The sequence below is a fragment of the Anticarsia gemmatalis genome, chromosome 10 (assembly GCF_050436995.1).
Source record: "Anticarsia gemmatalis isolate Benzon Research Colony breed Stoneville strain chromosome 10, ilAntGemm2 primary, whole genome shotgun sequence".
Classification (NCBI taxonomy): Eukaryota; Metazoa; Arthropoda; class Insecta; order Lepidoptera; family Erebidae; genus Anticarsia; species Anticarsia gemmatalis.
The window spans coordinates 531,348-556,908 of NC_134754.1; the positions used below are offsets into that span (position 1 = coordinate 531,348).

Here is a 25,561-nt window from a genome sequence, read left to right on the forward strand (position 1 = left end):
GCCAGTCCACGCCGCCGCACCAGCCCGATATAAAACCGACTATCCTTTGCGGATCAAATTTAATCCTGTGTCGTGCGTCCCGAGACATGGACTTGGACGTTCGAGTGATTCACGTTTGAAACTAAACGTCTGTAACGTAGTGTTAAAAACTATTCCGAGCGTCGGAAAACGGATATGAAAATACGGTGAATCGAATAGTCGATTCGGAACGATTCGCGACCGAGTACGAAACGAATCGCGGTCGCGAGTTTCCCGGCGCGGCCGCTCGCGCGAGTGAGGGCGGCAGTATCGTTTCAACCGTCGGTCCGTGCGGTCGCTTTTGCGGCGTAGTCTGTGATTTTTTAGTGTAGCTCCTGATAATCCAAGTTAATCTACAATGGTGAGTGATATTTCTGCTGAAAGGTGTCGGAAGTGCATTCGGGGGATCCTCCTGCATCGGTTCCGGGGTATATTTTTGGGATGTGGTGCATCGGTGTTTATAGTGATGACGGCCTCCATTATATTATTGTGATGGCCGTTTTTTACCGCATTGCGGATCGGCGACTACGTTGACGTTGCGATCTGGATAAAGGACCAATGATAAGGGATACATCTAAAGATTCGCGAGTGCTAAATAATTTCCAATCTCTGAAACGACCGTTAGAAAGGCTCGAGAAACATCCGTCGCCATAGTTTCGTAGGTGGTGCCGGCTAAATGACGTTAGTTTAGGTCGAAGCCGGTCGTCGATGACGCTTTAAAATGGCGTACAGTCAGTCAGTACAAAGAAAACAAGTGGTTTAGTGCGTTGTATCGGTGTCGGAGAGGCCTAGTCGCGCCCTGTTGACGGTGGATCGATCGGCCGGGCGCAACTGTCAAACGCCCGTTGACTCATCGCTACGCGCGCTCCTATATTTTTCATACGCAATTCGCTAAACGGGTCGCGTTTCTACGCGGTCTGGGAGGCTGCGGAGTTAAACAATGGTAATATTGTGTGACACGCACTCACATCCGGCGGGCGGCGGCGCTCGATCGCTTCACTATTTACTATTCCTGGTTCGCATTCTGTTGTCGCGATGGTATGTAAATATCGTCGTTGCACCTGGCACAGCTGACTCAATTTGTCTTCTCCTCGTGATCGACTTTCTTTATAATTGTAATTTGGTTTGTTCTAATAGTATTCTCGCTGAAGGCGAACCGATCACAGTTTTATCAAGATTCTTACTCAGTGGTTTGTGAGTCAGGCTAAGAATGTCTTTGGCTGATAGATTGTCTTTCTGAGCCTGTTATGGCTAACATATTCAAAGGAAATGCATATGGAAATGATATGATTGATTTTATAAATGATGCACCACATTTAGTAGCTGATGGGGTATTGACTTGTCTATATAATGTTAAAAATTACTAGTTAATAAGACTGATATTATACAATTTGTATCGAATAGAACTTAGTAAGAATTTAAAATAACTAGTTATCTGAACACCAATCTGATTTTAGCATGATACATTAAGAACAAGTTTTAATAATTTGGAAATTCCTAGACTTATCTATACATATTTAAGTTATGAATATAAATATTTTAACTACAGAAACTTAAAACTTAGTTTCCATTTGTCTATTGGTAGCGGTTTGGATATTGAAATCTGATGTTTTATTCTCATACTATTGCTTTATGTTGCTTTAACTTTGAAATGATATTATTCCAAGGTGGGGACAATGTAACCTTGTTAAATAATTGCTATGGTTACTGATAGGACGCTGTATTTGTTGCAAATTTGTCACTACAAAGTGATATAGAAGGAAAACATGATTATACATTAAACATTGTTTAATGATTTGAGGAAAGCCCTACTTATTTCCTATTGTAATCTATTCATTTGTTACAATAATTAACAAAAGGTAGTAATACATAAATAAGTTTATAATGCTAATTTAATTTTATTTATGTTGTACCTATATGGGCGGAGTCAATACCTTACAACTTTCTTTTTTTATCTCAATTGAGAAAGAATGATTAACAATTTACAATAGAGCAATACTATTGCTCAACCTGCTTTACACCACAATTTTAGGACATAGAAGGATTTCTATCAGTTGCAAATATTTGCACTTAGGAACAATTTATTAATTGTGAAGGGTTTTCAAGATAATTGCAAGTTACAAGTGTTGTTGTAGTAAATATCAAGCATTTTACAGTGTAGGACATCTCCGGAATGCACTTAAGATAACCTTATATGCTGCTTGTGTTAATTACCCTCTTGTTCAAACATTGCCTAAGTCCTTCAACAGTTTAACATGTCGGCATTACATACATTACAATCAGTGTTCATAACATGTTATCAAATATTATATACGATTGATAAAAACTGGCAATGCAGTATTTAGTATCTGTGGCGTAAAAGACCGCAGTATGACGCGGCGAGGCCGGCGCGGTAATTAAACATAATCTCTAGTGTAATCTTATCGCGACGATAACCGAACTGTTCCGTCTACCGCCTCTTTAGACTCGACACTCGTTAACAATGGTCGTCAACACTGTACGTCCTGACTTTTTAATAAAAAAAAATAAACAACTTCTTTGTTGTTCCATTTTGGAGCTTCAAATATTAGAATAGATTCGAACATTCTTTTATTTGAAAATGAATTCTGTTGTTATCAAATTAGAGTACGATTTCCCGTAACGATAAAAAAGTAGTTCAATGATTTCGTAGTAGTTTTGAGATTCCGATGTGTTGGTGATTGATGTTGATATTTATCTGACAATGGTTAACGTTCGTTTCAGGCGGATCAACTGACGGAAGAACAGATCGCCGAGTTCAAGGAGGCGTTCTCACTGTTCGACAAAGATGGCGACGGCACCATTACGACCAAAGAGTTGGGCACTGTGATGAGATCCTTAGGTCAGAACCCCACAGAAGCCGAGCTTCAAGACATGATCAACGAAGTTGACGCAGACGGTAAGTGACTACTTTAGAACTATCTTAATTTATAAGAAAATCCTCCAGGCAATTCTACATTGGACATTTTTTATGATCGAGAACTCTGATTTTTGGCTACGAAATTGAGAAGATCGAGAAATATTCCAGTATGGACTTCAGTTAAAATAGATTTTTAGAAGATGAGTAAACTAAATTTCAGAGAAATAAAGTATTGGTCACATTTTATGATGATTCCACCTTACCAAAGCCGCAATGCTACGTTTACCTATGCTGTAACAAACAGGATATCAAGTTTTCCTTAACTTTAACATAATATACGCTCATTAGGTACCAAAAAACAATGCAAAAACCGAATAGGCTGTATAGGTACCATAACTGGTAATAATGAATACTGATAAAAACTTACAATGGACATTATTGAACAAAACTATTTTCCGTATAGGTACCTAGTTACACAGGTGTTCTATCTTTTCCTCGAAATGGAGACGATCGACATTATTATTGTTTCTAATTATCAGTATAATATTACTACACTTAACGATAAGAATTTTAATCACCGATATTTCGAGTTCACCTGCACTTATCCGAGAGTTCAATCGATACAAGACAGATTCCCAAAATTACTCGTGCTTAAAAAAATATGAATCTTTTTTTTCATAGTGTAGGCAAAGGCAGCAACATTCATAATGCCTAATGGTGTGTCGTTTTCTGATTGGTGGTCAAGTTATCGCCACTTTATCGTACAGTTTCCGTTCTGAGTATTTTCAAACGATTAACTTGGTTATTGCCTCAGCTGATAGCTCTACGCAAATATTTGTTAATCCAACACTTAAATTATCTAAACTTAGGTATAAATTGGATAAGATTTTAGATGGATTTTGGGTTCGAATCCCTACCTAATCATTATACACAGCCTAAGATGACTATCAATGCAAATGTGTAGTAATTAATAAAAAACTGTTTTTTACAGACATTACGTGGCATTTGTAATCAATATACCTACCTACCTATCGTAAAGTATTATTGTTGATAAGTGCGATATCTATGATTCAACTGCTTAGGAATTTGCTTAAACGGCCTTACGTGAAACTTTGGAATACAATTTATACTTTATTGCTATGCCGGTTGAGTATCGCTACCTCATTGCAGATGATTTTTTGTAAGAAATTTGTACAGGGTGTGGTCATAATATCGAATGAACGAAATGATGAATTTACACTTGTTTCTGATGCTACAATAAACATCTAATAGAAGAAAATACCTAGTCATAACTTACTGTTATTCATACCGCAAGAAAAAACCCATCTCCAATACCTATTAGTAGTAAACAGCATTTTTATGTTTTTTCCCCATACATACTCAGATCTTATTCTTACACCCACTTGAGAAAAAAGTTAAATGTACAGTTACTTATGACATCAGAGTCGATCAATGAATCATTAAAACTGTAATGAGGATTACTATACTTCTATACCAGCTTCTGCCTACGACTTCGTCCAGGGTAAAAAGTATGATTGTGGTAGTTCATGTTATAAGCCACCCTATACCAAATTTCATTCAATTCAAAACTACTGGACGAATAGTTTTTTCGTGAAAGAGTAACAAATATATGCGTCCTCTCAAGCGTTCGCATTTATAATTTTAGTAGAATTTGTTTCTTTTCGATCCACTTCTGCCCACAGTTGAGTAGGTATATTTCTCCTTTCGTACCCCATGAATCTCATTAGAGGGGATGAATTCTAACAAATGTGTCAATCAGTTAGCTCTCAAATCCTATAAAACCTCGAATTAAAATCCTTTTTCAAAAAAACATACTTTGAATGCCAAGGCATTTTCCTTGTGTGTTATTTCGTGATAATAGTAAATCACGATATCATGTGATTTCCAATTGATTACAGAAACCATTAAACATACTTAAATTATTTAAATACAGACGTAGGTGGCAAAAAATACGTTTCAAACTATGTTTATATTGTTCCATTAGAATGATAAAGTGCGCGCGCGCAGTTAAGCCGTTATCACACGGTGTTTACGTAGGTAGAGTTTACACAGCGGTTTATCAGTTGCGTTTTGCAGCCTCCCGTGATTATACACGCGTTATCAGTGTCCCGGTACTGGTTTTAATGGCTTAATAATAATAACAAATACGTAGAATATGTTACAGTTTATAATTGCAAAGCAGTGCTCTTTAAATATTGACCTCCGATTTCTGAGGTACATTTAGCGGTAGTTTATCTATTTAATTGCGTTTAAACTCATCTATACTAATATTATAAAGCTGAAGAGTTTGTTTGTTTGTTTGTTTGAACGCGCTAATCTCAGAAACTACTGGTCCTATTTGAAAAATTCTTTCAGTGTTAGATAGCCCATTTATCGAGGAAGGCTTTAGGCTATATAACATCACGCTACGGTCATTAGGAGCGGAGTAGCAATGAAAAATGTTACAAAAACGGGGAAAAATTTGACTCATTCTCTTAGGTGACGCAAGCGAAGTTGCGCGGGTCAGCTAGTATGAATATAACGCTATTGAATAGATAAACTACCGCTGAAAAATGCACCTCAAAAACCGGGAGTTAATCAATTATGATTCTATCTCAATTCAGTCAATAATTAAACTGCATAAAATGCGAGTCCGATCTTGTAATTGATGAAAGTATTCTATGCAAAAAATACTGATAAATATCAAGTAAACTGTTTTAATTATTGTTTGTTATCCAATTAATTCAGTTCGTTTTGTAATTTGAATACGTAATTATCAAACAAAAGAACAGAAAGTTGGTAATTAATACAATATTGTTGACATTAAAATTGAGCCAGTAATTGTCGAATAAATAAGGTTTTTGCGACTGACTCATCCGCTAATTTCGCACATTATACCAGTTCGAACTGATTAATTCGTCTCTAGTACATTTAAAATCCTATGTTATAAATCATGGTTTACAACAAGAATCTCACCAAAATACGAATCATGAATAAAACATCCGGCAGCTTTGTATCTGTCTTAAAAGTCCTGAAGCAATTTGCACTGTTTCAAAATTACGCCACACGTGCTTTCAAAAATATACATTTCACACGAATTTAAGCCTTCCGTTTTTCTATACAAATAATAAACAAAAAATTATCAGACAGTATTTTCAACCAAAGATATCGCGACAGCGTGATTTAAAAAATAAATACATATACAAATATGTTTAGTGAAAAATAAACAATACGTGTGAAACCACATGATTTTATAGTATACACAATACAGTGTGTATTTACAAAGATATTAAGTTTAAAAAAGACCTTGCGATATCTTTTGATAAGGGTGATTGTCTTGAGTCACGGCTGATGTCATCGTTTGATTGTATTTCGTTTAATTTAATATAATGAACGGAAATGTCTTGTATGATTGAAAATTATACATTTAAAAGAAAATAAAAACGACTGAAACTCGAGGTGAGATACAAGAGTTTAAAGCTTATAACTTGTCCATTTACTTTGGGACATAGACGCTGATTGCGCATTTACAAGTAGACTAACCGACTAACGGATGGATGAAGTGACAGAAAATGTATGAAAAGTATGTTGCCTGTATACAGAGTTTAAATAAATAAATAAAAGTAGGAATTATTAAAACAGCACTTATGTAAAATACTTGATATTTTGAACGAAAGTGTTCAAGCCCTTGTCTAGAACTAAAATCTGCAGTTTTTTATAAATATACAGCGGCTTGAAGACTTCAAAGTGAAAATACCTAGTAATATTTTAGCTTAAAATCAAGAAAGAACGTTCCTTGATATACTTTAAAGATTTATGTTCATAAACATTACGGCCTGGAGTTTCTGAATGGTGTAGCAGACTGTGTGGTACACCCACATTGTTATTAGCCTAAATTGTTAGCTATTTATTACTGTCTACCTTATTTTATTTAAGACCGTATCTTGATACTTTAGTTTTGGAAATTTTACCAGAGCACCGAAGTATATTTTTTGTACGGATTTGAAATTTAAGAAATTCTGAGATGACTTAATATTGTCTTCCTTAGTAATAAGTGCTTTAATTAAGCCTGAGCAAATATCAAGTAAATATTATGCTCTAATTTTAGTTACAAAGCATACAAACAGGTTAATCTTATCTTTACCCAAAATAGAAGTAACCTCATAAGAATCTCGCTGCAGTAATCTCGGAGACAATTTAAAAGGCATTAGTACGTAACTCGACTGCTCCTATTTCGGCTGGGTGAATACAATAGCCGTGACGTCATCAGCCGTTCCAACGCAGCCACCGTTAGCGTAGAAATGTACTCCTTTTTGTGAAAGTTTCAACTTGCAACTGTAATATACTGAAATAATACATCTGTTTCGCAACGTTTATTTTCGTACAAGAGTTTTAAGCAATTAAAAATGCCAATTAATTTGCAACGGACGGTTTTAACTCGATATTTGCGGCGGGAACTATAAAAATAACCACACAATTGATTTCGAATTTAGCACAATGCTCTCGTGGAACGTAGTGCAGTATAGTGGTCGTCGATCCCTATTTTAGGAGGGGTACGTCACCAATTTTGTTTGTATTGAGTAGTTGACACTCGGCCCTGACATTACCCGTTATCATTCTGTAATATTAATAGCAGGTTTAATGACGTGTTGTGTCGATCACCCGCCTCGCATTACATATTACATGCACGTGTTATACCTTTCATAGCAATCAACCAGCCATTAAGTTCATTTATATGCGATTGGCATCTTGTATTCACGCCTGTTCTGATCAAGAGTGTCTGGCTCTTAGTTAGACACTAGATATTACTTATTTCTTTAGTATACGGAGCAATTCAGCATATTAGACTGAAGACCGAAGAAGCACAATAATGTTATGCCGCCAAAAAATAACTTTCATAGAGCATAATCAACTTTTTTTTAAACTAGACTTTACATAAGCACAGGACACAACTCGTAGAGCCTGTTTTCTCAGGAGTTTGCATGACAAAAGGGCGGGAGACTAATTAACACTACAATTGCTCTTTACACTTGAAACACAATACGATACGACGCTCTATGAGTAATTGTTCGGCGGGTATTCACGATAGAATTGCGCAGTTAAGTGTTTGAAGCCTACCGAGACGTCTATGTCTAAATTACCTATGTAATTTGAAGGCTAGACGTCTTGTTTGTCAGTCGCAGTATTGTTCCAACTTCTAGAATAGACTGCCATCTTATTTGCATAGTAAAACATTCTCATCGATCTTAAAACATCGTGAATACTCCATTTTTGCTGTCTACAAGCTTTGAATCAATACATACGTCAATTTCTATGATTGAGACCCCGAGACAAAGTGAAAGGCAGCTTTCGCCGCGACGAAATTAATTGACAGACAAATCAATTGAATGTTGTATTGATCTATCATTATTCATGCTCGATAAAATGCTCTAAGTTTATCCGCGTGTAAAACCGGTATCATTATGTTATGTTCATGTCCACGTCTTATAACTCGAGCAATAGGTAATTTTTATTATAAAGAGTACTTGTAACGCTTTCTTGGAGCTGATTATTTCGCCACAATCTGAAAAACGATCTGATAATATGGCCATAAAATACGTTTTTGCATGGCTCACGAGCGGCCCAAATAAATTAATAAAACATCGCCTATGTGCGATAAATTATGTTAGTCACAATTCGCGACAAGAAATCAGTAATGGAATTCACAATTTTACACGCTGATAAAATATACCGACGTGTCGATTGTAGCCATCAAAGTGCGATTTTCGATAAAATGTGATATAATATTTCATTATCAAGGATATTGACTGTTTTTCAAGGAAACCGATAGCTTATCGATTTTGCCTCAATAAATGTAGTACATAGAAATGTATTATAGGGTCTTTACGTGACCGTCATACGTATCTTGAAAGCCAAGAGCAGTCACTTAATCTTCAATGTTAGTCATGTTTTAACTGTTGTATTGTTTTCTTATCACATAAATTTGAAATGTGCATGGATGCTGGTTAGGAGCACGTAATGCCATTGTACGTGGTTCAAATACTAATATTGTGCTAAATAATACTGCAAAAACAGCCAGGTTTGTTATTTGAAATTGATGATCAAATTTTATCACACTGACTAGCAGAAAAACTAACAAGTAATGATGTATCTATGATCCAGTTGTAGGTAATTCCTTTACAAAATATTGCTTATTTAAAAATTCAATAATCTAATCTTTTTGTAGATTTTACGATCGATTAAAGTCGATGACGTGTAATCTTTCTCGTCGATTAGCTCGTAAAGCGGCTTCATTAAGATATCTTTATCCTATTTCTGATGCGATTAAGTATCTTATCATTTTAAAACTTGATACTAATAATGTGTTATTCAAAGTACATTAGCAACGTACGTTAAAACAACAAATGCTGTTGTTGGTCGGAGAGTTAATTGACCACCTACTAATGGAAAACAAACGATAAATTGATTGAATTTCCTGTAATATTCGTATTATTCTAATTTTAATTAACTACGACGCTATTTTCCTGATGTTATTGTTTCAAAAGTTGTGACAATAGATGATAATAATGTTATATAAGGAACACAACATACCACAAAATAAGTCCTTTGAAATAATTTTGTTTAAATAATAGGTATAATATAAAGTTTACATACAGTTATCGTTTAACGCCTCGTCGCTCGGCTATAACGGCTATAAATTATGTTGGCTTTATCATAATAACCGTTGAAAGAGGAAATATTTAAATGTTACAGGCACTAAGCCGACAATAACAGTTCAAAATTGGTCAATCGCAAAACTAAATGACGTTTTGACACAGAAATATAATATGTTAAGCCAGTTCAGGTTTTACTGGCCTTAGAACATTAAATTTCTTTACAATTTTTTTTTAACAATTTGGTTAGCAAACGAAACTGTAATACATTCAATGTCTGTGCTTATACTGTAAGCGAGTTGAATACATAATTAAATCTTATTCGCAACCAACTAAAACAAAATCTTTTGCCTCATTGTATTCCATGTTCATTCACTATCCACGTGCCAAAAATAAACCGTATATCAGCAACCAAATGAAAGCCATAAACCATGAAAAAAAGTAGTATCGATAAATTGTAGAAACAAACAATTCACGGTGATTTAACTCTCACAATACTGTAAAGCAGGCAAACTGGGATGCCGTGTAATTTAGCTAATGTAACACGGCCGGCGCGATAAATTTTTGTAACGTTGAACTCGGACGGTCCTAAACGATTCTAGTTTCACCTCCCTGTTGCGAGAACCGGACTGGTTTAGAGAAGCTTTAGATAACACTATTTTATAGATAAGGTTACGTTTTTATTCGCTATGTTACATACCTACTGCACTTGTTCTGGTCTCGCCTGTGCATTGGGCAGAACGGCGCCGGTTCCAATTTAACTTGTCTTCACCTCATTTTCTATTATGTGTCGTAGTATATTGAACAGAAATTGCCCACTATTCAGTTTTATATCATTTCCATCGCAGTAGGGAAGAATGTCTGTATCATGTCGGGCTTTACAGATATGTCATGGGCGTGAGCTCCGGGTTAAGGTTGTCTACAGGCTATAATTTTGTTCGCCTGGCTAATATGACCTGTGCTACATTCCATTGTAATTCGTGAGGACCGTTGGGCATTCGCATTGTCCAACTAGTGCGCTGTAGCGGAGAATTCCGTAATAAACGTTAAAATTTGGTGACTTTTTCCTGCCAAGATCCGTCTGTAAAATGTTTCCGTATTCAGGTCTGGGGCAGTCAATCATCACAGTTTAGTTAATAGTGCTCTGTAAATAGCTCAAGTTGTTACTATAAATTACACCACTAGCAATGTAGTAGATATGGAAGAGATTACCGCTGAACAATTGGCAGAATCATTTGATTTCCTCCACCATTACGTACGGCCAACGTTTTACGTGTTCCCCGAATAGTATTCAAATTGGGTTTACCTGTAATTCGTGTCGTTTTATACGATTTTACGACAGCCATGTTTAGCTATGGAACAGCAAGGAAAATCTCTGTTTTTAAAGTAACATTAGGAATGCAGGATATTTACAACAAAATATTGCTTTACCCATTCCGCCTCATTAAAATGATAAGTGACGTTTCATGTAATATTTTTCTCGATCGCTCTCAAGTTTCTATTTAAGTAGTCCCATTTGATTTAGATCAATAAATATTATTTTGGGCAAGCTTCCATCGGTAATGAACGTCGTCTGCCCGTTCTGCAATAATTATTTTAATGTCCCACCGTACTAGTGGTGATTGTTTACAACATCACCGCATTTGCTCTTGGCAAATCTACAGTTGTACAACTAGTACACACAATATCACGAGACGGTACACCCAAAAAGTAGACCAAACTGTTCCTATTTATAAATCAGTACAACAGTTAGCATACTTACGCATTTGTCACTAGCTAATAAATTAAGTACAGATAAAAAATGCTGGTCGACACAATTTCGATTATTTTATTCGCGAATACCGGAATATCGAGTAGACCTTGTACTTGACCGCTTTTATAACAATCAATTCGAACGACACAATGAATTATTTACGTCTGATAGAAGTGTATGAAGACCAATGTCAAGTGGATAATTTGCATTCGTTACATACGCGTTATAGCGCTATTCATCATGTACGGATGCGGCGTCTTCCGGACCACGCGAAAATGCGCCGGCGCATGACAACCTCGCGTCATACTATTTATTTTAGTCGTAACTAACAACAAGAAGACCGGCAAGCGTACAGTCGCGCTCGGTTTTCACGGGATTTTTCTTTTTCCGAGTATTCACGGCGAAAACGCGTTGGCGCCGGCGTGAACGCTAGTAATATCCACAGCGCTACGACTCCGTCTAACAGGTTTCATCGACCTCAGCCGCTTAAGAATGTTGAAAGGACGTTTTATGGGCTTTTGAGTGCGCTTTCATGCATACAGCAGAACACGGTATGCAGAAATGCGTCCGCTCCGCTAAAGGCATTCGTTGCTTGAACTTCTCCGTATTGCTGCACCTAGCTCGTTTTATAGTATAGCGGCACACGTTGGCGGATGAATATTTATAGTACACGAAAAAGCGGCAAATCCGAGTAACAGTTCTCTAGTTGGCATGAGGCTTGCTGGTGATGTCACGGACGTCGCGATAAGGAGTCGTTCACTCGACAGAGGGAGATAGCCTCGCCGCGGAGCGCTTGTACAAACCGCGCAGGCTATTTGTGGAACAATGCTAGCGAGCATCAAACTCGAATCTAACCGCCGACTCATCGACAGCTGACTACGTCTTGTGGCGGTGCGGTGCACGCGTCTCACGTACGCACCACGTTATAACCGGTGGAAAAACTCGAAATGTTCCATCTCCCGTGCCAATAAACGTAACTGCGGTTTATGTATCCGCGGTCACGAATACACTATCTAACCGACTACATAAACGTTCGCCGTAAACTGATTTTTCTCTATGGAAACATGCAATTGATATTCCAACTGAATATGAATGAGAGCAGACCTCGTGTTTTATCTTACTCGTCCCCATTTCCAACTGGTCAATACTATTGATGAATATGTAACTCGTGTATGTATGTATTTGTTTAGATCATAATACTCGGAATAGTTTAATTCTTTCCAATTAAATAGAATCTTGCAGTATCACGATGCAATCCGTAAAAGTAGTTTTAAACTTGAAAAATCGATGTACCTAGATATAAATCAAGTCCACTTAGAGCTAACACGATGTGGAATGAAGATATTTAGTTGAATGTATAGGTCAGCTGTGCGCCGCGTATGGCGGGCATGGCGGGGGTGGCGATCAATACGTGTCGGGGGTAATTGGACGACGAGCTTCCACGGCCTCGCTCCGACGCGGCGACGTCGGGGAATATCCCGCCGGCTTCTCCCGTGTTTGCCTTCTTTGGATTATCGTCGGCCATGTTTGCGTTCTGGATTTGTGGCGTTACCTGACCCGCTACTTGTAAACCGTTTATATCGAGCCTATAAAAATGCTAATGCGCCACAGGCCGCACACGAGGAGCACAGTCTATAAGCCATTATTGTGGAGGCGAACGACCAATTAGCTCGATTGTGTTGTATCGATACGAACCGCGGCCGCTAGTTGACCCGACGACCTTCGTAGCACTCTTTAATTCTATCGAATATCTGTCACATAATCGATTAGCATGTCCGACGCGAGTAGAAAGCGGTGGCATGGGAACTAAATCATTTATTTATCGACATGAGCTCGTTAGTGACCGGTTCGCTTTCAATCAAACCGGCTCGCATGTCGACGGTGCCCTACGTTCATTCCTGTTATTAGCAATCACTGCCCATTACCGAGTGCAACTTGACAATGACATCTGCTCGCGAGGCCAGCACACTCCACGTTTGATGTACCTCGTAAAAGATTAAAGAGTGCGCACAACGCATGCGCCTGTTTACTCTAATGCTAATACGAGATCACAATAAAAATAGGTTAGGGGCCGGTCAAGCAACTCTGTCATCGATCGCCGAGCGATACTGAGTTTTTACACAGTATCTCAGCGCCGACCACTCTTTCGTTTCGTTGGCAGTTTTTTATACACGAATGTAATGTTGTGAAAACTGCTCGCGTATGCAACAACAGCAGTCGGTGTAGCGCATCGAAAGCTGACTATGAATAACACGTTTCTGTCGATTCTGTTGTGAAAATGATTCGACCTTCAACGTCAGCAATCAGCCACCATACAATGACCTATTGTTTCTATTCAGAATATTGACTCAATACCAGTTTAGACGCGGGCACACATTTGATCAAAATTAATGACGCCACAATAGACGGTTCACTCAGCCATTTAGCGATGATGTCATGCGGAACCACCATATTTGTTCGATGACTGCTTATACTAAGACCGTTTACAGCCTTGACTTATGGAACTTAATCTGTATAAATTATCTTATCTTCTGCAGCTACGAGTCGAGCCAGTAATATCGAACAATAATACAAAAATTGGACTATCGCCCAGTGCAGTTTCAGCTAGAAAAAAAACTCGTAAAAATCTTATCCGTTGCTCAAATTACAACCGCAGCGGTAGGTATTGCGATAGCACAGTATTATTTGCGACACGAACAATCCCGGAGGATGAAAAATAGTGCGGTACAAAGGCGAGAACGAATGTTAGAGAAAGAATTTATGAGGCAATACGTCAGCGGGCGACCTTTCTTGTTCCATTATTATGTAGTTCGCGCCTCTGCGCCGTCATTTATTGTCCTTCCCGGGGGTATCCACCCAGGGACCATTTGTATCGCTCGTGTTTTTGCGGTTAACGCTATTTTCGTTTTGCCAATTAGCACAGTGCCGGTATTATTCAATTTGTTTCCTCGTGTTATCTGCACACAGACCTACTACATAGTACGTGTGCGCGAGCGTTGTCCCGCAGTATTCACGCCTAGTCTGGTTTGTGTCGCGTAATTGCAACTCTGATATAAATCAGACAAGATGGTGGATAACGCACAAATTCCCCGCAACGTGTTACGTTATGTTTTGGTGACATACCGACGACGTTTTGGCTCGCTTGTACTGAAATATTTATGCTTTACGTGTAAACACTGAAGCAATTCACTGTAAACTATCCTGTTTGTATATCACATTGTAATTAACATAAAACCTTGAGCGAACAATAGCGAAGTTGTGTCCGCAACATTGCCGTTTTAATAGCTGGTGTCGTTATATCACTTAATACACGGGAAGCTGTCTATCCGTCGGTCTAATTGTCATTATATTGCGAGTATTGTATGACAAACCGCAGCTGTATCGAATAGGCCCGAGGTATTGTATCGACCGCAGGCCATGTCACTAGCTTGTCGGAAACTACTACGATTAATTACCTCACAGCTAAGCGAAAACATAACTCGAGATGTATGAGGAAGTACAATCACAATGCCAAGTGATCAAAAAAATTACTGAAGCCTACGACACACAGTGTCGTATGACCCAATACAATATAGTGTCATTAACATGGAAGAAAAAAATGTTTGTATCAGATGTCGGTATATAGTACGGCGGCGGTTGGTAGCGCGCCAAGCGGCGTATTGATCGAGCTTGCTTGACTGATACACCAGGAATACCTCCCCCTACATTGTTCACGGCTGACCCACTGTCGTCCTAATTGCACTGCCCTTTCCGATACTGATTCATGTATAATTTTAGAAATTTTAACTAAGCTTTGAACTAGACTTTAAAATGTTGTAACAAAGGAACGGTTGGTCTGCGTATTCTCAAAACATTATTTTAACTGTGAACGATAAACAGAGTTGACATCCCACGTATCCACTCGAGTCTCGTCTGGAATCGCAGCGAAATTGCAAATGAATTTGCATATTCTGTTGGCTGCGTGCCAGCGGACAGTTGGGTTGAGTCGCGTGGTCGCGCGTGTGTCGGCCATCGCCCCAACTTGTATATTATTTATTATTATAATAGAGAAATATCGTAGTTTTCTTGTCATTCATACGACGCTCTTCAGTCTTTACGCTCGGTTTCGTTGCTGGAGCAATTATTTTGCGCTCGAGATTTTGTTTTATTAGAATTGGTGGATGTCTTGATTGTTTTCTGTCTGTATCAGAAAGAGTACTAATTTACTGCATAATTTTCTGTAATCAGGATAATATACATAATCTAAAATTGCTCTTAAATTAAATTCGTATACTTTACAAATAGAAACGCAAGCAAATCCTAGGAGGCCAAAAATGTCTAACATGACATTATACGCAATAGAAACTTGTTGACTTACATACAATATGTTTCAGCAAAATTTATAAGCAGTTTAGTGCAAACCCTGCGGCCAGTTGCATAGGCATCATAAATACGTCATCATAACTCGAGCGCTAACCCGCGCGGCTATTTGCCCCGCAGTTATTGTACCGCCTTCCGCGTGTCTCATCCAATTCTATTGTTACACTTTAATATCTCTAATCGTTTAAACGACAGCCACACGCGTAATAATGCGAGAAATTACACCGCTACCACACTTTATATTTAGAAATTCCCAGTATAAATAAAGTTACACTGTATTATCGCTTGAATTACTGGTTTTTTTACTCAATCTGCTGGTTTCTTTTTTTATCGTTATTAAGGAAAATTGTAATAACTGGCGTGCAAATGTCGACTTGAGACATTTAGTTCTTTGCTTAATTATCATAATATTAAATCAGCTTAATAACAATGTTATGTAACCAATCGTCGAACGTAAACGTCGAAGCATATCACAAACATAGTGGTATCAGAATCTACATGGTTAAGAATAATAAAACTTGTAGTGTCATTTCCATTAAGCAGTCGATAAATCAGCCATATTTAAAGAATGTGTAGGCAATCGTCCAGTCAGACGAGTGACGCCTTAGTCACTTGTCCTTGCCGGCTCGTTTGTGAGGCTTCGACGCCGCACTCGACCACATTCGCAATGCCTAATTTTACCCTCCACTTGTAACTTTGAATTATTGATTTGCCTTTACTAGGCCACAATAAGTAATAGGATTGCCTTGGATGACCAAAGCTAATTTCAACTATTTAAGGTACTCCTCAGTCCTGCTGTATAAATGAATGATCAGCAACTACTAAAATTGAATCAATTGAAGCATCCTCTATAGTTTTCAACGAAAGATTTACAATGGAGTCATTAAAGCTACCACATGTGCTTAAACAATCAAACAAGCTGCACAGATCGTACAATAAATCGGAATCTGCCGATTGTCACATTAACGTGGCAGACATAAAACGTTATTAGAATTCTCCCGGCGTCTGATACAAGACAATAGGCTGACTTCACCATCGGATATAACCGTAATAATTCATTGTACGGCCCGCCCGTAGGAGGGATCTGTTTATGGACTATGCACGCCAATCTAGAACTGCTTAATCGAACTTTCCCCGAAGCTGATTGTTTACAAGATTACTTTTAGATCGGCTGTTATGGCGCACCACGCTCTTGTGGGCTTCGTCCCCCGCTTTTTGCCTACGTAGCATCTCAATCTCTTGTATTTACCAGTCGTAAATATATCAGTAACGATAAAAGAAAAATCACCAGGGGATTTCGCTTGTCTGAAAATTCTGGAAATAGCTTGTTATTAGATGGTGTATTTGACCTGAGCCGCGTTGCAAACAATATTCCTTATTATTGTCTTCGCTGGGCTCGAGTTACAGAACTCTCTTACACAAACAGTCACGAATTAGTGGAATTCCACACTTGCTATAACTAAATCATCTATGTATATCATGTACATATTAAAAATAACATGCAAAATAAACAAGTAGCAGCAAAACCAAATTGGTCTGACATTCTCTTTTGCACACTCGCCGCGTTGAAACGCTCGAACGGTTCCATCCATAACGACGACAGGGCTCCTTCATCTTCGTCCCTTACACCGACATAAACTGCAACATTGATTAATGTGCTCTCGCGAAGGACAGCAACGTACAATATAAACAAACCATTAATATCTCACACTGTACATAGTAAACACCATAACGTGATTTATATACGTAATCGAAGTTCCCATTGAATTCCTCCCACATGTTCTATTTAACCACTGTCAAAATATTAGGAGGATAAGCCCAATAAACATGTCTACTAGAGCATTTAATTAATATAGCTAAAATGTTCGCTGGAGCTATACGTGTCTTGCTCCCCTCATTCGAACGATCAGCAGTTTCTGGGCTGTTAGTTTTATACATTTCATTAGTAATTGACCATGGCCTTGTGTTCTTTGGAGATATGAGAAATATAGACGAATGTCTAATGGCTAGTTAAAGCTTATTAGCACGAATCAGTGAGCTATTGTTCGTTCTAGAAGCTACTCTTGCCTTGTTTTGGAGAGGTCGTAAAACGATTAGTTCAGATTGTACTATACAAAGTTAGACAAACATTGTAAAAATATAGTAACGAGCGAGAGTGTATAGCTCTCTGTAGAGCGCTATAGCCAAAAGTAATCCCATTTACATTTCGCCAATGCAAATGTCTGTAGGGAAGCATGCCAAGCCAACCCCCGGCTCTAGGGGTTGGCTTCGACGGTATTGATCGCGCCGCGGTCGGCCCGAAACCCCGACTCGTGACATAAATACACACCTACAATATGTACTGTAGACTCGCTGAATAATGCTCGAGAATTAGCATTTGTTAGGTCAATTCAGGCGTTGAGTCATTTGCGAATTAGTCCTTGAATGTTTTAGTACTAATTTGGGTAATTAGGCTAATTTGATGTAGCTTTTTTTGCATGCGAGGCTAAATTTAGGTGAACTGTGTTTTTCATTCGCTTGACGTTGTCAACTGGTTATGTAGACGATTTTTATTACTTAAATGTTATTTAGGTTTTTCCTTAAAGTATTGTATAATTCACATATTAGAAGTATAAACGATTTGCTGACGTATTTTTAGTGCGGTCATGTCAAGGTTGCCTAAATAAATCTGATATATTTCAATTAAATATTCTTATCGGCATCTGCGTCCTTTAAGTATGAAAATATATGAAAGTTAGTCGAGCGGCACAAACAACGTCCTGAATAACAATTCAGCGGAAATTTTCCTTGTGAAATAAGCTCATGAATAAATCATAACGGTTACATAGTAGTAAGATCATGCTGTCATGCTATCTGCCATCGTAGGACGTGAGACAAGGTTGCACGCACTTCATAAAACATTCTTGTTAGATGCCTCGTTCACTGCTAGACAATCGTGGGTTAAATCATGCCGGGTCATTACAAGAAACCTAACTTGTTCTAAGAAAATATACCTAGGAAACAATAAATCTGGGAATTTTTAGAAAATCAGGTAAACCAATTTCATGTTTCGGTTATTTCCCCTCGACATTTCCTTTGGCCTTAACTGCAAGAATCCAGTCACTCAGGACCAAATGCTTTAGCAGCTCAGTGTATGAGGTCACTTATCTTAAGGTCTTGATGATGTAGTCAGTGATAAGTTGAGTCACAATCTCATGAATCAATCTACTAATTACTATGCCTCATACAACACGGAACTGCGCAGTTGGAAGAAACGCAGCTGAAGTTTACCACGAGACAGAATGTTCACAGAAACTAACTCGTAAAACTTTAATGTGTCCTTTAAATGTGTGAATGATAGGTTTCCTGACTAGCTCTGGCCCGTTTACGGCGTTGACTAATTGATTTCCTTCTCAACTATCGATAAAACCAAAATATAACTACAATGTTTCTCTGTTCGTGAGAATTTGTTGCAATTCACACGAACACGGATTCGAATTCTACAGTTAAAATAAAAATGTTGTGAAATATTGATGTTCCAAAACTAGTTTTAGCTACTCATATTGACTTTTAAAATCTTTCTCGATAATCCAGTTAGTCTGGTATCTAAAATACATGACATTTATACAATAAGTAAATAGTGTGAGTCACACTTTTTATCTCAAGATTCGCAACTTTATTGCAAAGTACAGAATTCCTGCATTCATGGTTCAGAAATTCTCATCAGCTTGAAAGACTTATCAGGTCCCAAGTAGAACATTTCATAGTTTGCAAAAACTGACTGTGCCTTTACGCTATAAAAACATCACTGCTGAAGAATTCACTTTAAATTATACGTAAACATAGCAACGTTGATAAATCTCGCTGGTTTTAAAAACATAAGCAATAACAAACAGCCGTTATTGACGGTTACGGTGATTCTAGTAGGGGAGCACTGACGGCTTTAGTGCCGACAATTAACAGGAATAAGTCCAGGTGGCGAACGATAAAGGCGAATTTCTATTGTGAAGATCGTCTGCGAACAGCATGCTACTTACATTCAGAGTTATTGAAAAGATGTCCGCAAAAAAAACGGGTCTCTCAAGGGATCGGCTGGGTAATAATTTTGTAGACAATCAGCTTCTTGCTCTCGGAACTATTATTACTTTGCTGTAAACTGTCTGTCCCATATTCTTATACATTGAGGGTTAAAATACAGCTGCAAGTTTTCCTTTAATATTAAAGCATAAAGCAATGAGTGTTGTGGAACATCACTAGAACGAAAGAATTTTTGGCCATGTCAATAATCATTAGTCTAGTATATATCCGCCAACAATTGGCATAGTAGAATCGTGAACAGTTGGAGCGTACGCCGGGTGTTCGTTGTGCATTCTCGAAAGCTCACCAGTTCACGCCGCGCGTATTAATAGCTCGCGAACCACCTCGGAAAGGTTAAACCCAGAATTAGACGGCCAAACTTAACTCGTAACTTATTTTTGCAACGCCTCGACCGGACGCCGATCGTGCCACGCGGAAATAAACTCAATCTATTGACTTTACATTCCTGTGTGTCGGACGTATAGTAAATTCTTATTCAAATGCGCCGTATTAAAAGCAGAACATACGAGGGTAGGGCGAGGCGGAGGCAGACATGAGCAATCTTGTAATTCCATAGTCTCGGCGGTATTTCAAATTAATAATATTTCTTGCGAGACTTGTTATGATCAGTCTGAAGCATGTCAATCGTAATCTTATTATTGCCGATAAACATAAGGATTTGCAGAATATATTATACTTTCCTAGTTTCTTTATAATTGTTGCTATAAAATATCTTTAGTACCATTTCAACTGGACATAGAAGCGAATACATAATACGTAATTTTACAGCACAGAGAGTTGATAGTATTTTAATGTGCGTGAAGCGAATGCTCCTTGATCCAGCTATAAATTATTGTTTAACGTGTTTTCGCACACGTTTATCGATAGCGTCAAATCTTGATGAACTGCCTCTAAACACACCTTGTTAAATTACTATAAAATTATTAGCTTCAGATATAAACAAAGACGGTTTTATGCAAAGTACTTTGACGAAGATGTAAGAGTTTAATGGTGGATGGTACTTGATATAGTACCACACCCTTAACAAGCTCGATAGAGCACAACTTGTGGCTTCATTATGGAAGTGCCTCATTCACAAATTCCTGCTAATGGCCACAATCTCATTAATTTACACTAACAATGTGTAACACAAATAAATGATGTCCGTCCACATGTTCATGTGAGACTGTCACGAAATAGGCCCGACCTCGGCGCTGTTTAAACATGATGGGCGTTACATTGAAGAGGTTTTACCAATTCACTTGATTCCGCACTTTGGACACTGTAACTATTTATCATTGCTCGATACGTAAAAGTAAATATTTTTTAGTCATGTGCCTTTCGTGAACTCGTACGTTATTTGAACTGATGTTGCTGTTTACATAGTTATAGGATTCAAGTCAAAACAGATATAAAAATAATGACAGGGAAAATTCGGTACCGCGCGTGCTCCGTTATATTGATTCACCGCTGTTTGGCACACGGCATACGTGAAATATCGTAAATATTTTTCACATTTTGTTTCAAAATATCTTTGTTTGCACTAGATAAGGCGACACGTTTGTTTTGTGAGCTATCACGAGGACTGAACCCCGTCACACTTAGCTTCGACGTGCCAATGTTATCATTAAAAATATTTGTATTGTTCTTACGTATTTACTGATACTTCTCACGCAATTATACAAAACTATTTTTATGAACAACGGATAATAAGGCTTTAGATTACTTGTATGATCACAGAAAAATATTTTCTGATTGTTCGCACGGTCTGATCTATTCATTGTGATGAATCGCACGTGTTTACACGGATTCCGGGAAACGCCAACACTTGCCGTTTCGAAAACAAACACTGGCGATGTCGATCCTTCAAGAACATCAATGTTAGCTTTATTACCGAATTAATGACTAATACAACTTCATATAGTACTTAAATACCATCACTCTACTATTATACTACGTGAAAATTTCCATTGATTGTCTACGTGTTTATAACTATACCTGCGCTAAAATAATATTTATTCAGTGTTTCGCTGTTTCCTGTTGCTACTTGCAAAGAGCTGATAAATAGTTTTAACGATTTCTTTTAAGATTTAAACTACTAACATTAAGCAGTTATTGCGATGAAAACTGCTCATAACTAGCTCGTATTGTTTCTCAACCGGATGCAGTCGAATATTTAAGAACGACTACACCAATCAATCCCGTTCGTTGTACGAGACGAATATTCAAAACGCGTTTATTTTTTATTTAGAGAATATATGAAAGTCGTTTATCTAAATTCATCATTCTGTTGTACATAAATTTTAAGTTTGACGAGCCATAAACACACCGAATTCGTTTCTTAAATGTTAAAAACATGCAACTGATGTAGTGTTATTTCTATTATTCCAGGCAACGGCACGATAGATTTCCCCGAGTTCCTCACGATGATGGCCCGCAAAATGAAGGACACGGACAGCGAGGAGGAGATCCGCGAAGCCTTCCGCGTCTTCGACAAGGACGGCAACGGTTTCATATCGGCCGCCGAGCTCCGCCACGTCATGACCAACCTCGGCGAGAAACTCACCGACGAGGAGGTCGACGAAATGATCCGCGAGGCCGATATCGATGGCGACGGACAAGTCAATTACGAGGGTGAGTACACCACGCTTATGGGATGTCACTCGGTGTTGTCGTGCGCGCCGGTCTCTAACTACCGACCACCACGACCCTACTTATGTTCTACGAATGAGTTTCACGACCACCCTAAAAATAAAACTCCGATTTGACTCACTCAATGACAAATAGATGACTCGTTAGATTCAATTGTTACCGTCCGAAACTTGTTTGTCGAATGTCAGTGGATTTAATGTGCTGTTTATGATTGGCGTCAAGAGACACTAAAATTCGCTGTAACCGCAAATTCGATATAAAAACACAGATTAATAGAGTCGTCGAGAGACGAATGTCCACCCAATGTGATTACTACCACCCTCTTATGTGTCGGTTATAAGGATACTCCACACGATACTCCAAGCATGCGGTATACTAGTACTCGTTCACACTAACAGTTGGGTTCTGCTTGTTTCCAGAAGGTCCACATTATTTATAAACTGACTCACGACGATTCATAAAACCGAAATTTACTCCTGTTTATGTTAGTCGTTGATTTATTCATGTTAAATGTTATACAGAGTAATTTATTGGATCCCTTTGCGATGTGTATCGTAGAAGTAGCCTGCCGCGTTATCTGCGTCGCGTGGGTGACGTGGGTGACGCTAGCCCCGTCCAGACACGTCTGACACGTGCAGTGGTATCACTCGTAGTTTGGCTTGTTCAGTTAGCTTGGTGTCCCGCTGCATGGATGAGTGTGTTGTACGTTGTCGGGCGGTGACGTGACACTCGCGATCACGTGTGCATACTACTACAATTTTGATTTGACTTTTTAGCTTTCTTCTAAACAATTACAAAATATTAAGTTCTTTTGAGCTTCAAATCAAAATTGACTTGTTCACCGGCAGCGGGTACCAAGTGGTTGGTGGAGTGGGCCCGCTGCCGGTGCGTGGGCGCAGTCCACAGTACTCCACAGTAGTCGCGAGGAGCACGTAACGTATGTAAGCCGTATCATCCGACTCCGGTTCTCTCTCTTGCAGACTTCCATGCACTCGCCCAAATCATTTTCGCTCGCGGCGACGGCAGCCGTTAGCGCACGGCCGGCCACACTTGTGATATTAGTATCGTAACTAACCATAAGAAAAGACTCTACGATAACGCTGTGATCTCGAAACGATTTCCCCTAGTAGTGTGTAGTGATCGATGCCTACGGCCTACGTCGAGTGCGGTACGACAATAGGTATACCCCAGTGTTAATCTGAATGGTTTGCTGCTCGTTATTAACTGTTCCTTACCTTGGATATGTTAGCGTGTCCCTCCCGAGCTGTCCCGCCCCGCCCCGCTCACACTCTCGTTGGGATCTCACACTTGACTATCGATTGTGTCTATTTACTCACTACTGGCGAAGCGGGTCGCCTGCAATTTTGTTGCTTGATTTGCCTGTCGACAAAATTACACGCGGCCGCCTCAGGGACTGTTGAATATTGTTTCCCTTGACTGGTGCATGTGTCTAATGTTTGTATAGATTTTTCTTTAGAAATACCACCTGGAGATCCGTGTTGTTCGGCCGACGCGTCGATAGCTTGGTCCCGCTTGTGTGTTGGTGCTTTGCTCTCTACACGCTACACGTACACGCGTACACACGCACACTCGCACACACACGAACATGCACACGCGCACGCACACACGCACACTGCACACGGACACACCGGCTAACAAACGAGCAGCAAACGTTGACCGCGCCGCCGCCGATGACCGATCGATATAATATATGCATCGACCATGTACTCGATAGGCTTGTTCGCACAACACATTTCGGACATTCCGCAGCACAGGAATCTTGCGACCGAGTGCTTACGCCCAACAATTACTTACTATACTGTAATCCATATAACTATAATTATTGAATAAACATATCCAGAGGGTGGTATTTCACATAATCCCCTTGTAGTGGCATGATGAGGTAAAATATCTTCGGTTTATTTATGTTGTCCGTCGCTTCGTCAAGCACATGGCTCGCTCTGTACACTGCGCTGAGTACTTGTACTGTGTACTCGCGGTGTGCGGCGAGCGACGCGCACGGCGCAGGCATGTGCTTGGTGTTGACTCGATATTTATTATGTTAATTTATTATGTTAGTGGTTATCTGTCTAATAGCGGTTACATCTTATTAGTGCATCTCTATCTCTGTCGGTTACTTTCGTTGTGTTAATAATCGTTTGTGTTAACATTTTATCTTAGACATGTTATGCAAGGGTTTATGTGAAATTTTTCTTGTAAACCTCGGCACTTAACGCTTTCTCGACGATGTATACTAATACCGTGTTTGTTTTATGTTTCAGAATTCGTCACCATGATGACGTCGAAGTGAGCCGCCGGCTAGTGTGTGTGTAAAAAGCAGAGAATTTAAATATACATTTTGTTTCATGACACACAATATTACCATCGTATTGGACCTGCATTTCTCTAGTGTTTGCGATAAATTAAATATTGTCATCGTTTCAGTTTAATGATGTACTCGTACGGTGTGGACGTGGGGGCGACGGGCGGCGGTGGCAATCATTAGCCTCGCGCCGCCCGTCGCCCCCGCCCTCTCTTTTTATTTAGATTTTAAAGTATTCCGTTAATTTTACTATGTAAGAAAAATTTTAACTGTAGCGGTACAAAGGGAAAACGAATAGGTGTGCGTCGCAATGTGATGGTATAAGTCTCGGGTTCGTGTCGGCTCATATTTATATGTTGTGTATATTCCGTGCGTCGTATGTGTGCGTGCGTGCTGCCTGCTGCTGCTCCGCTGACTCTCCGCTGTTCGCGGCGTTAGCGTCCGCACCTTTCCGATACATTTTAATGTAAATTTTTTTCAAGTATGAGATATTTATAAAGTACGTGAGGAATAAAAATTTAAAAAATCCCAAAAAAATCTAGTGTACCTCCCGGGGCGGCCGCTCGCCGCGCCCGACCACTCCGTGTACATTATGGATCGTAATAAATGTTTAAATTTAACTAACTCAGTAAACGAATAAATTAGATTTATTGGTACTGCATTAATTGTATCTGTAAATGACTTGATAAATATTATATTTCTATTGTTGGTGAAACTAATTCTATCGAAATGGAAAGTAATCCGCTCTGTTATCTCTTACCACATTTGATTCATTCTGTTATTAAATTTTACAAAAGACATACTGAAAATAAATGTTTCTTCATTTTTAGGTCAATAAGCATCCGTGTTTTATTTAACGCCCTGTTTAT

At 38.8% G+C, this 25,561-nt stretch overlaps 1 protein-coding gene across 4 annotated transcripts; it reads left to right on the forward strand.

Moving 5' to 3' along the window:
- Window positions 1–222: 222 nt before the first annotated feature.
- LOC142975922 (calmodulin) lies at window positions 223–25,531 on the forward strand. 4 transcript variants are annotated; one of them, XM_076119072.1, is made up of 4 exons: window positions 223–379; window positions 2,761–2,935; window positions 22,109–22,351; window positions 24,652–25,531. In XM_076119072.1, exons 1-4 carry the CDS (start codon window positions 377–379, stop codon window positions 24,678–24,680), a joined length of 450 nt encoding a protein of 149 aa, XP_075975187.1. In that variant the 5' UTR covers window positions 223–376; the 3' UTR covers window positions 24,681–25,531. The 4 variants fall into 4 exon arrangements, with proteins under 4 accessions (XP_075975187.1, XP_075975189.1, XP_075975188.1 ...); XM_076119074.1 differs by lacking the exon at window positions 223–379 and adding an exon at window positions 943–961; XM_076119073.1 differs by lacking the exon at window positions 223–379 and adding an exon at window positions 1,038–1,056.
- The last annotated feature ends 30 nt before the right edge of the window (window positions 25,532–25,561 follow it).

Coding starts and splice junctions, on each gene's coding strand:
- LOC142975922 (XM_076119071.1), top strand. Junction 2,936..22,108: donor CAACGAAGTTGACGCAGACG/GTAAGTGACTAC, acceptor CTATTATTCCAG/GCAACGGCACGATAGATTTC. Junction 22,352..24,651: donor CGGACAAGTCAATTACGAGG/GTGAGTACACCA, acceptor TTTATGTTTCAG/AATTCGTCACCATGATGACG.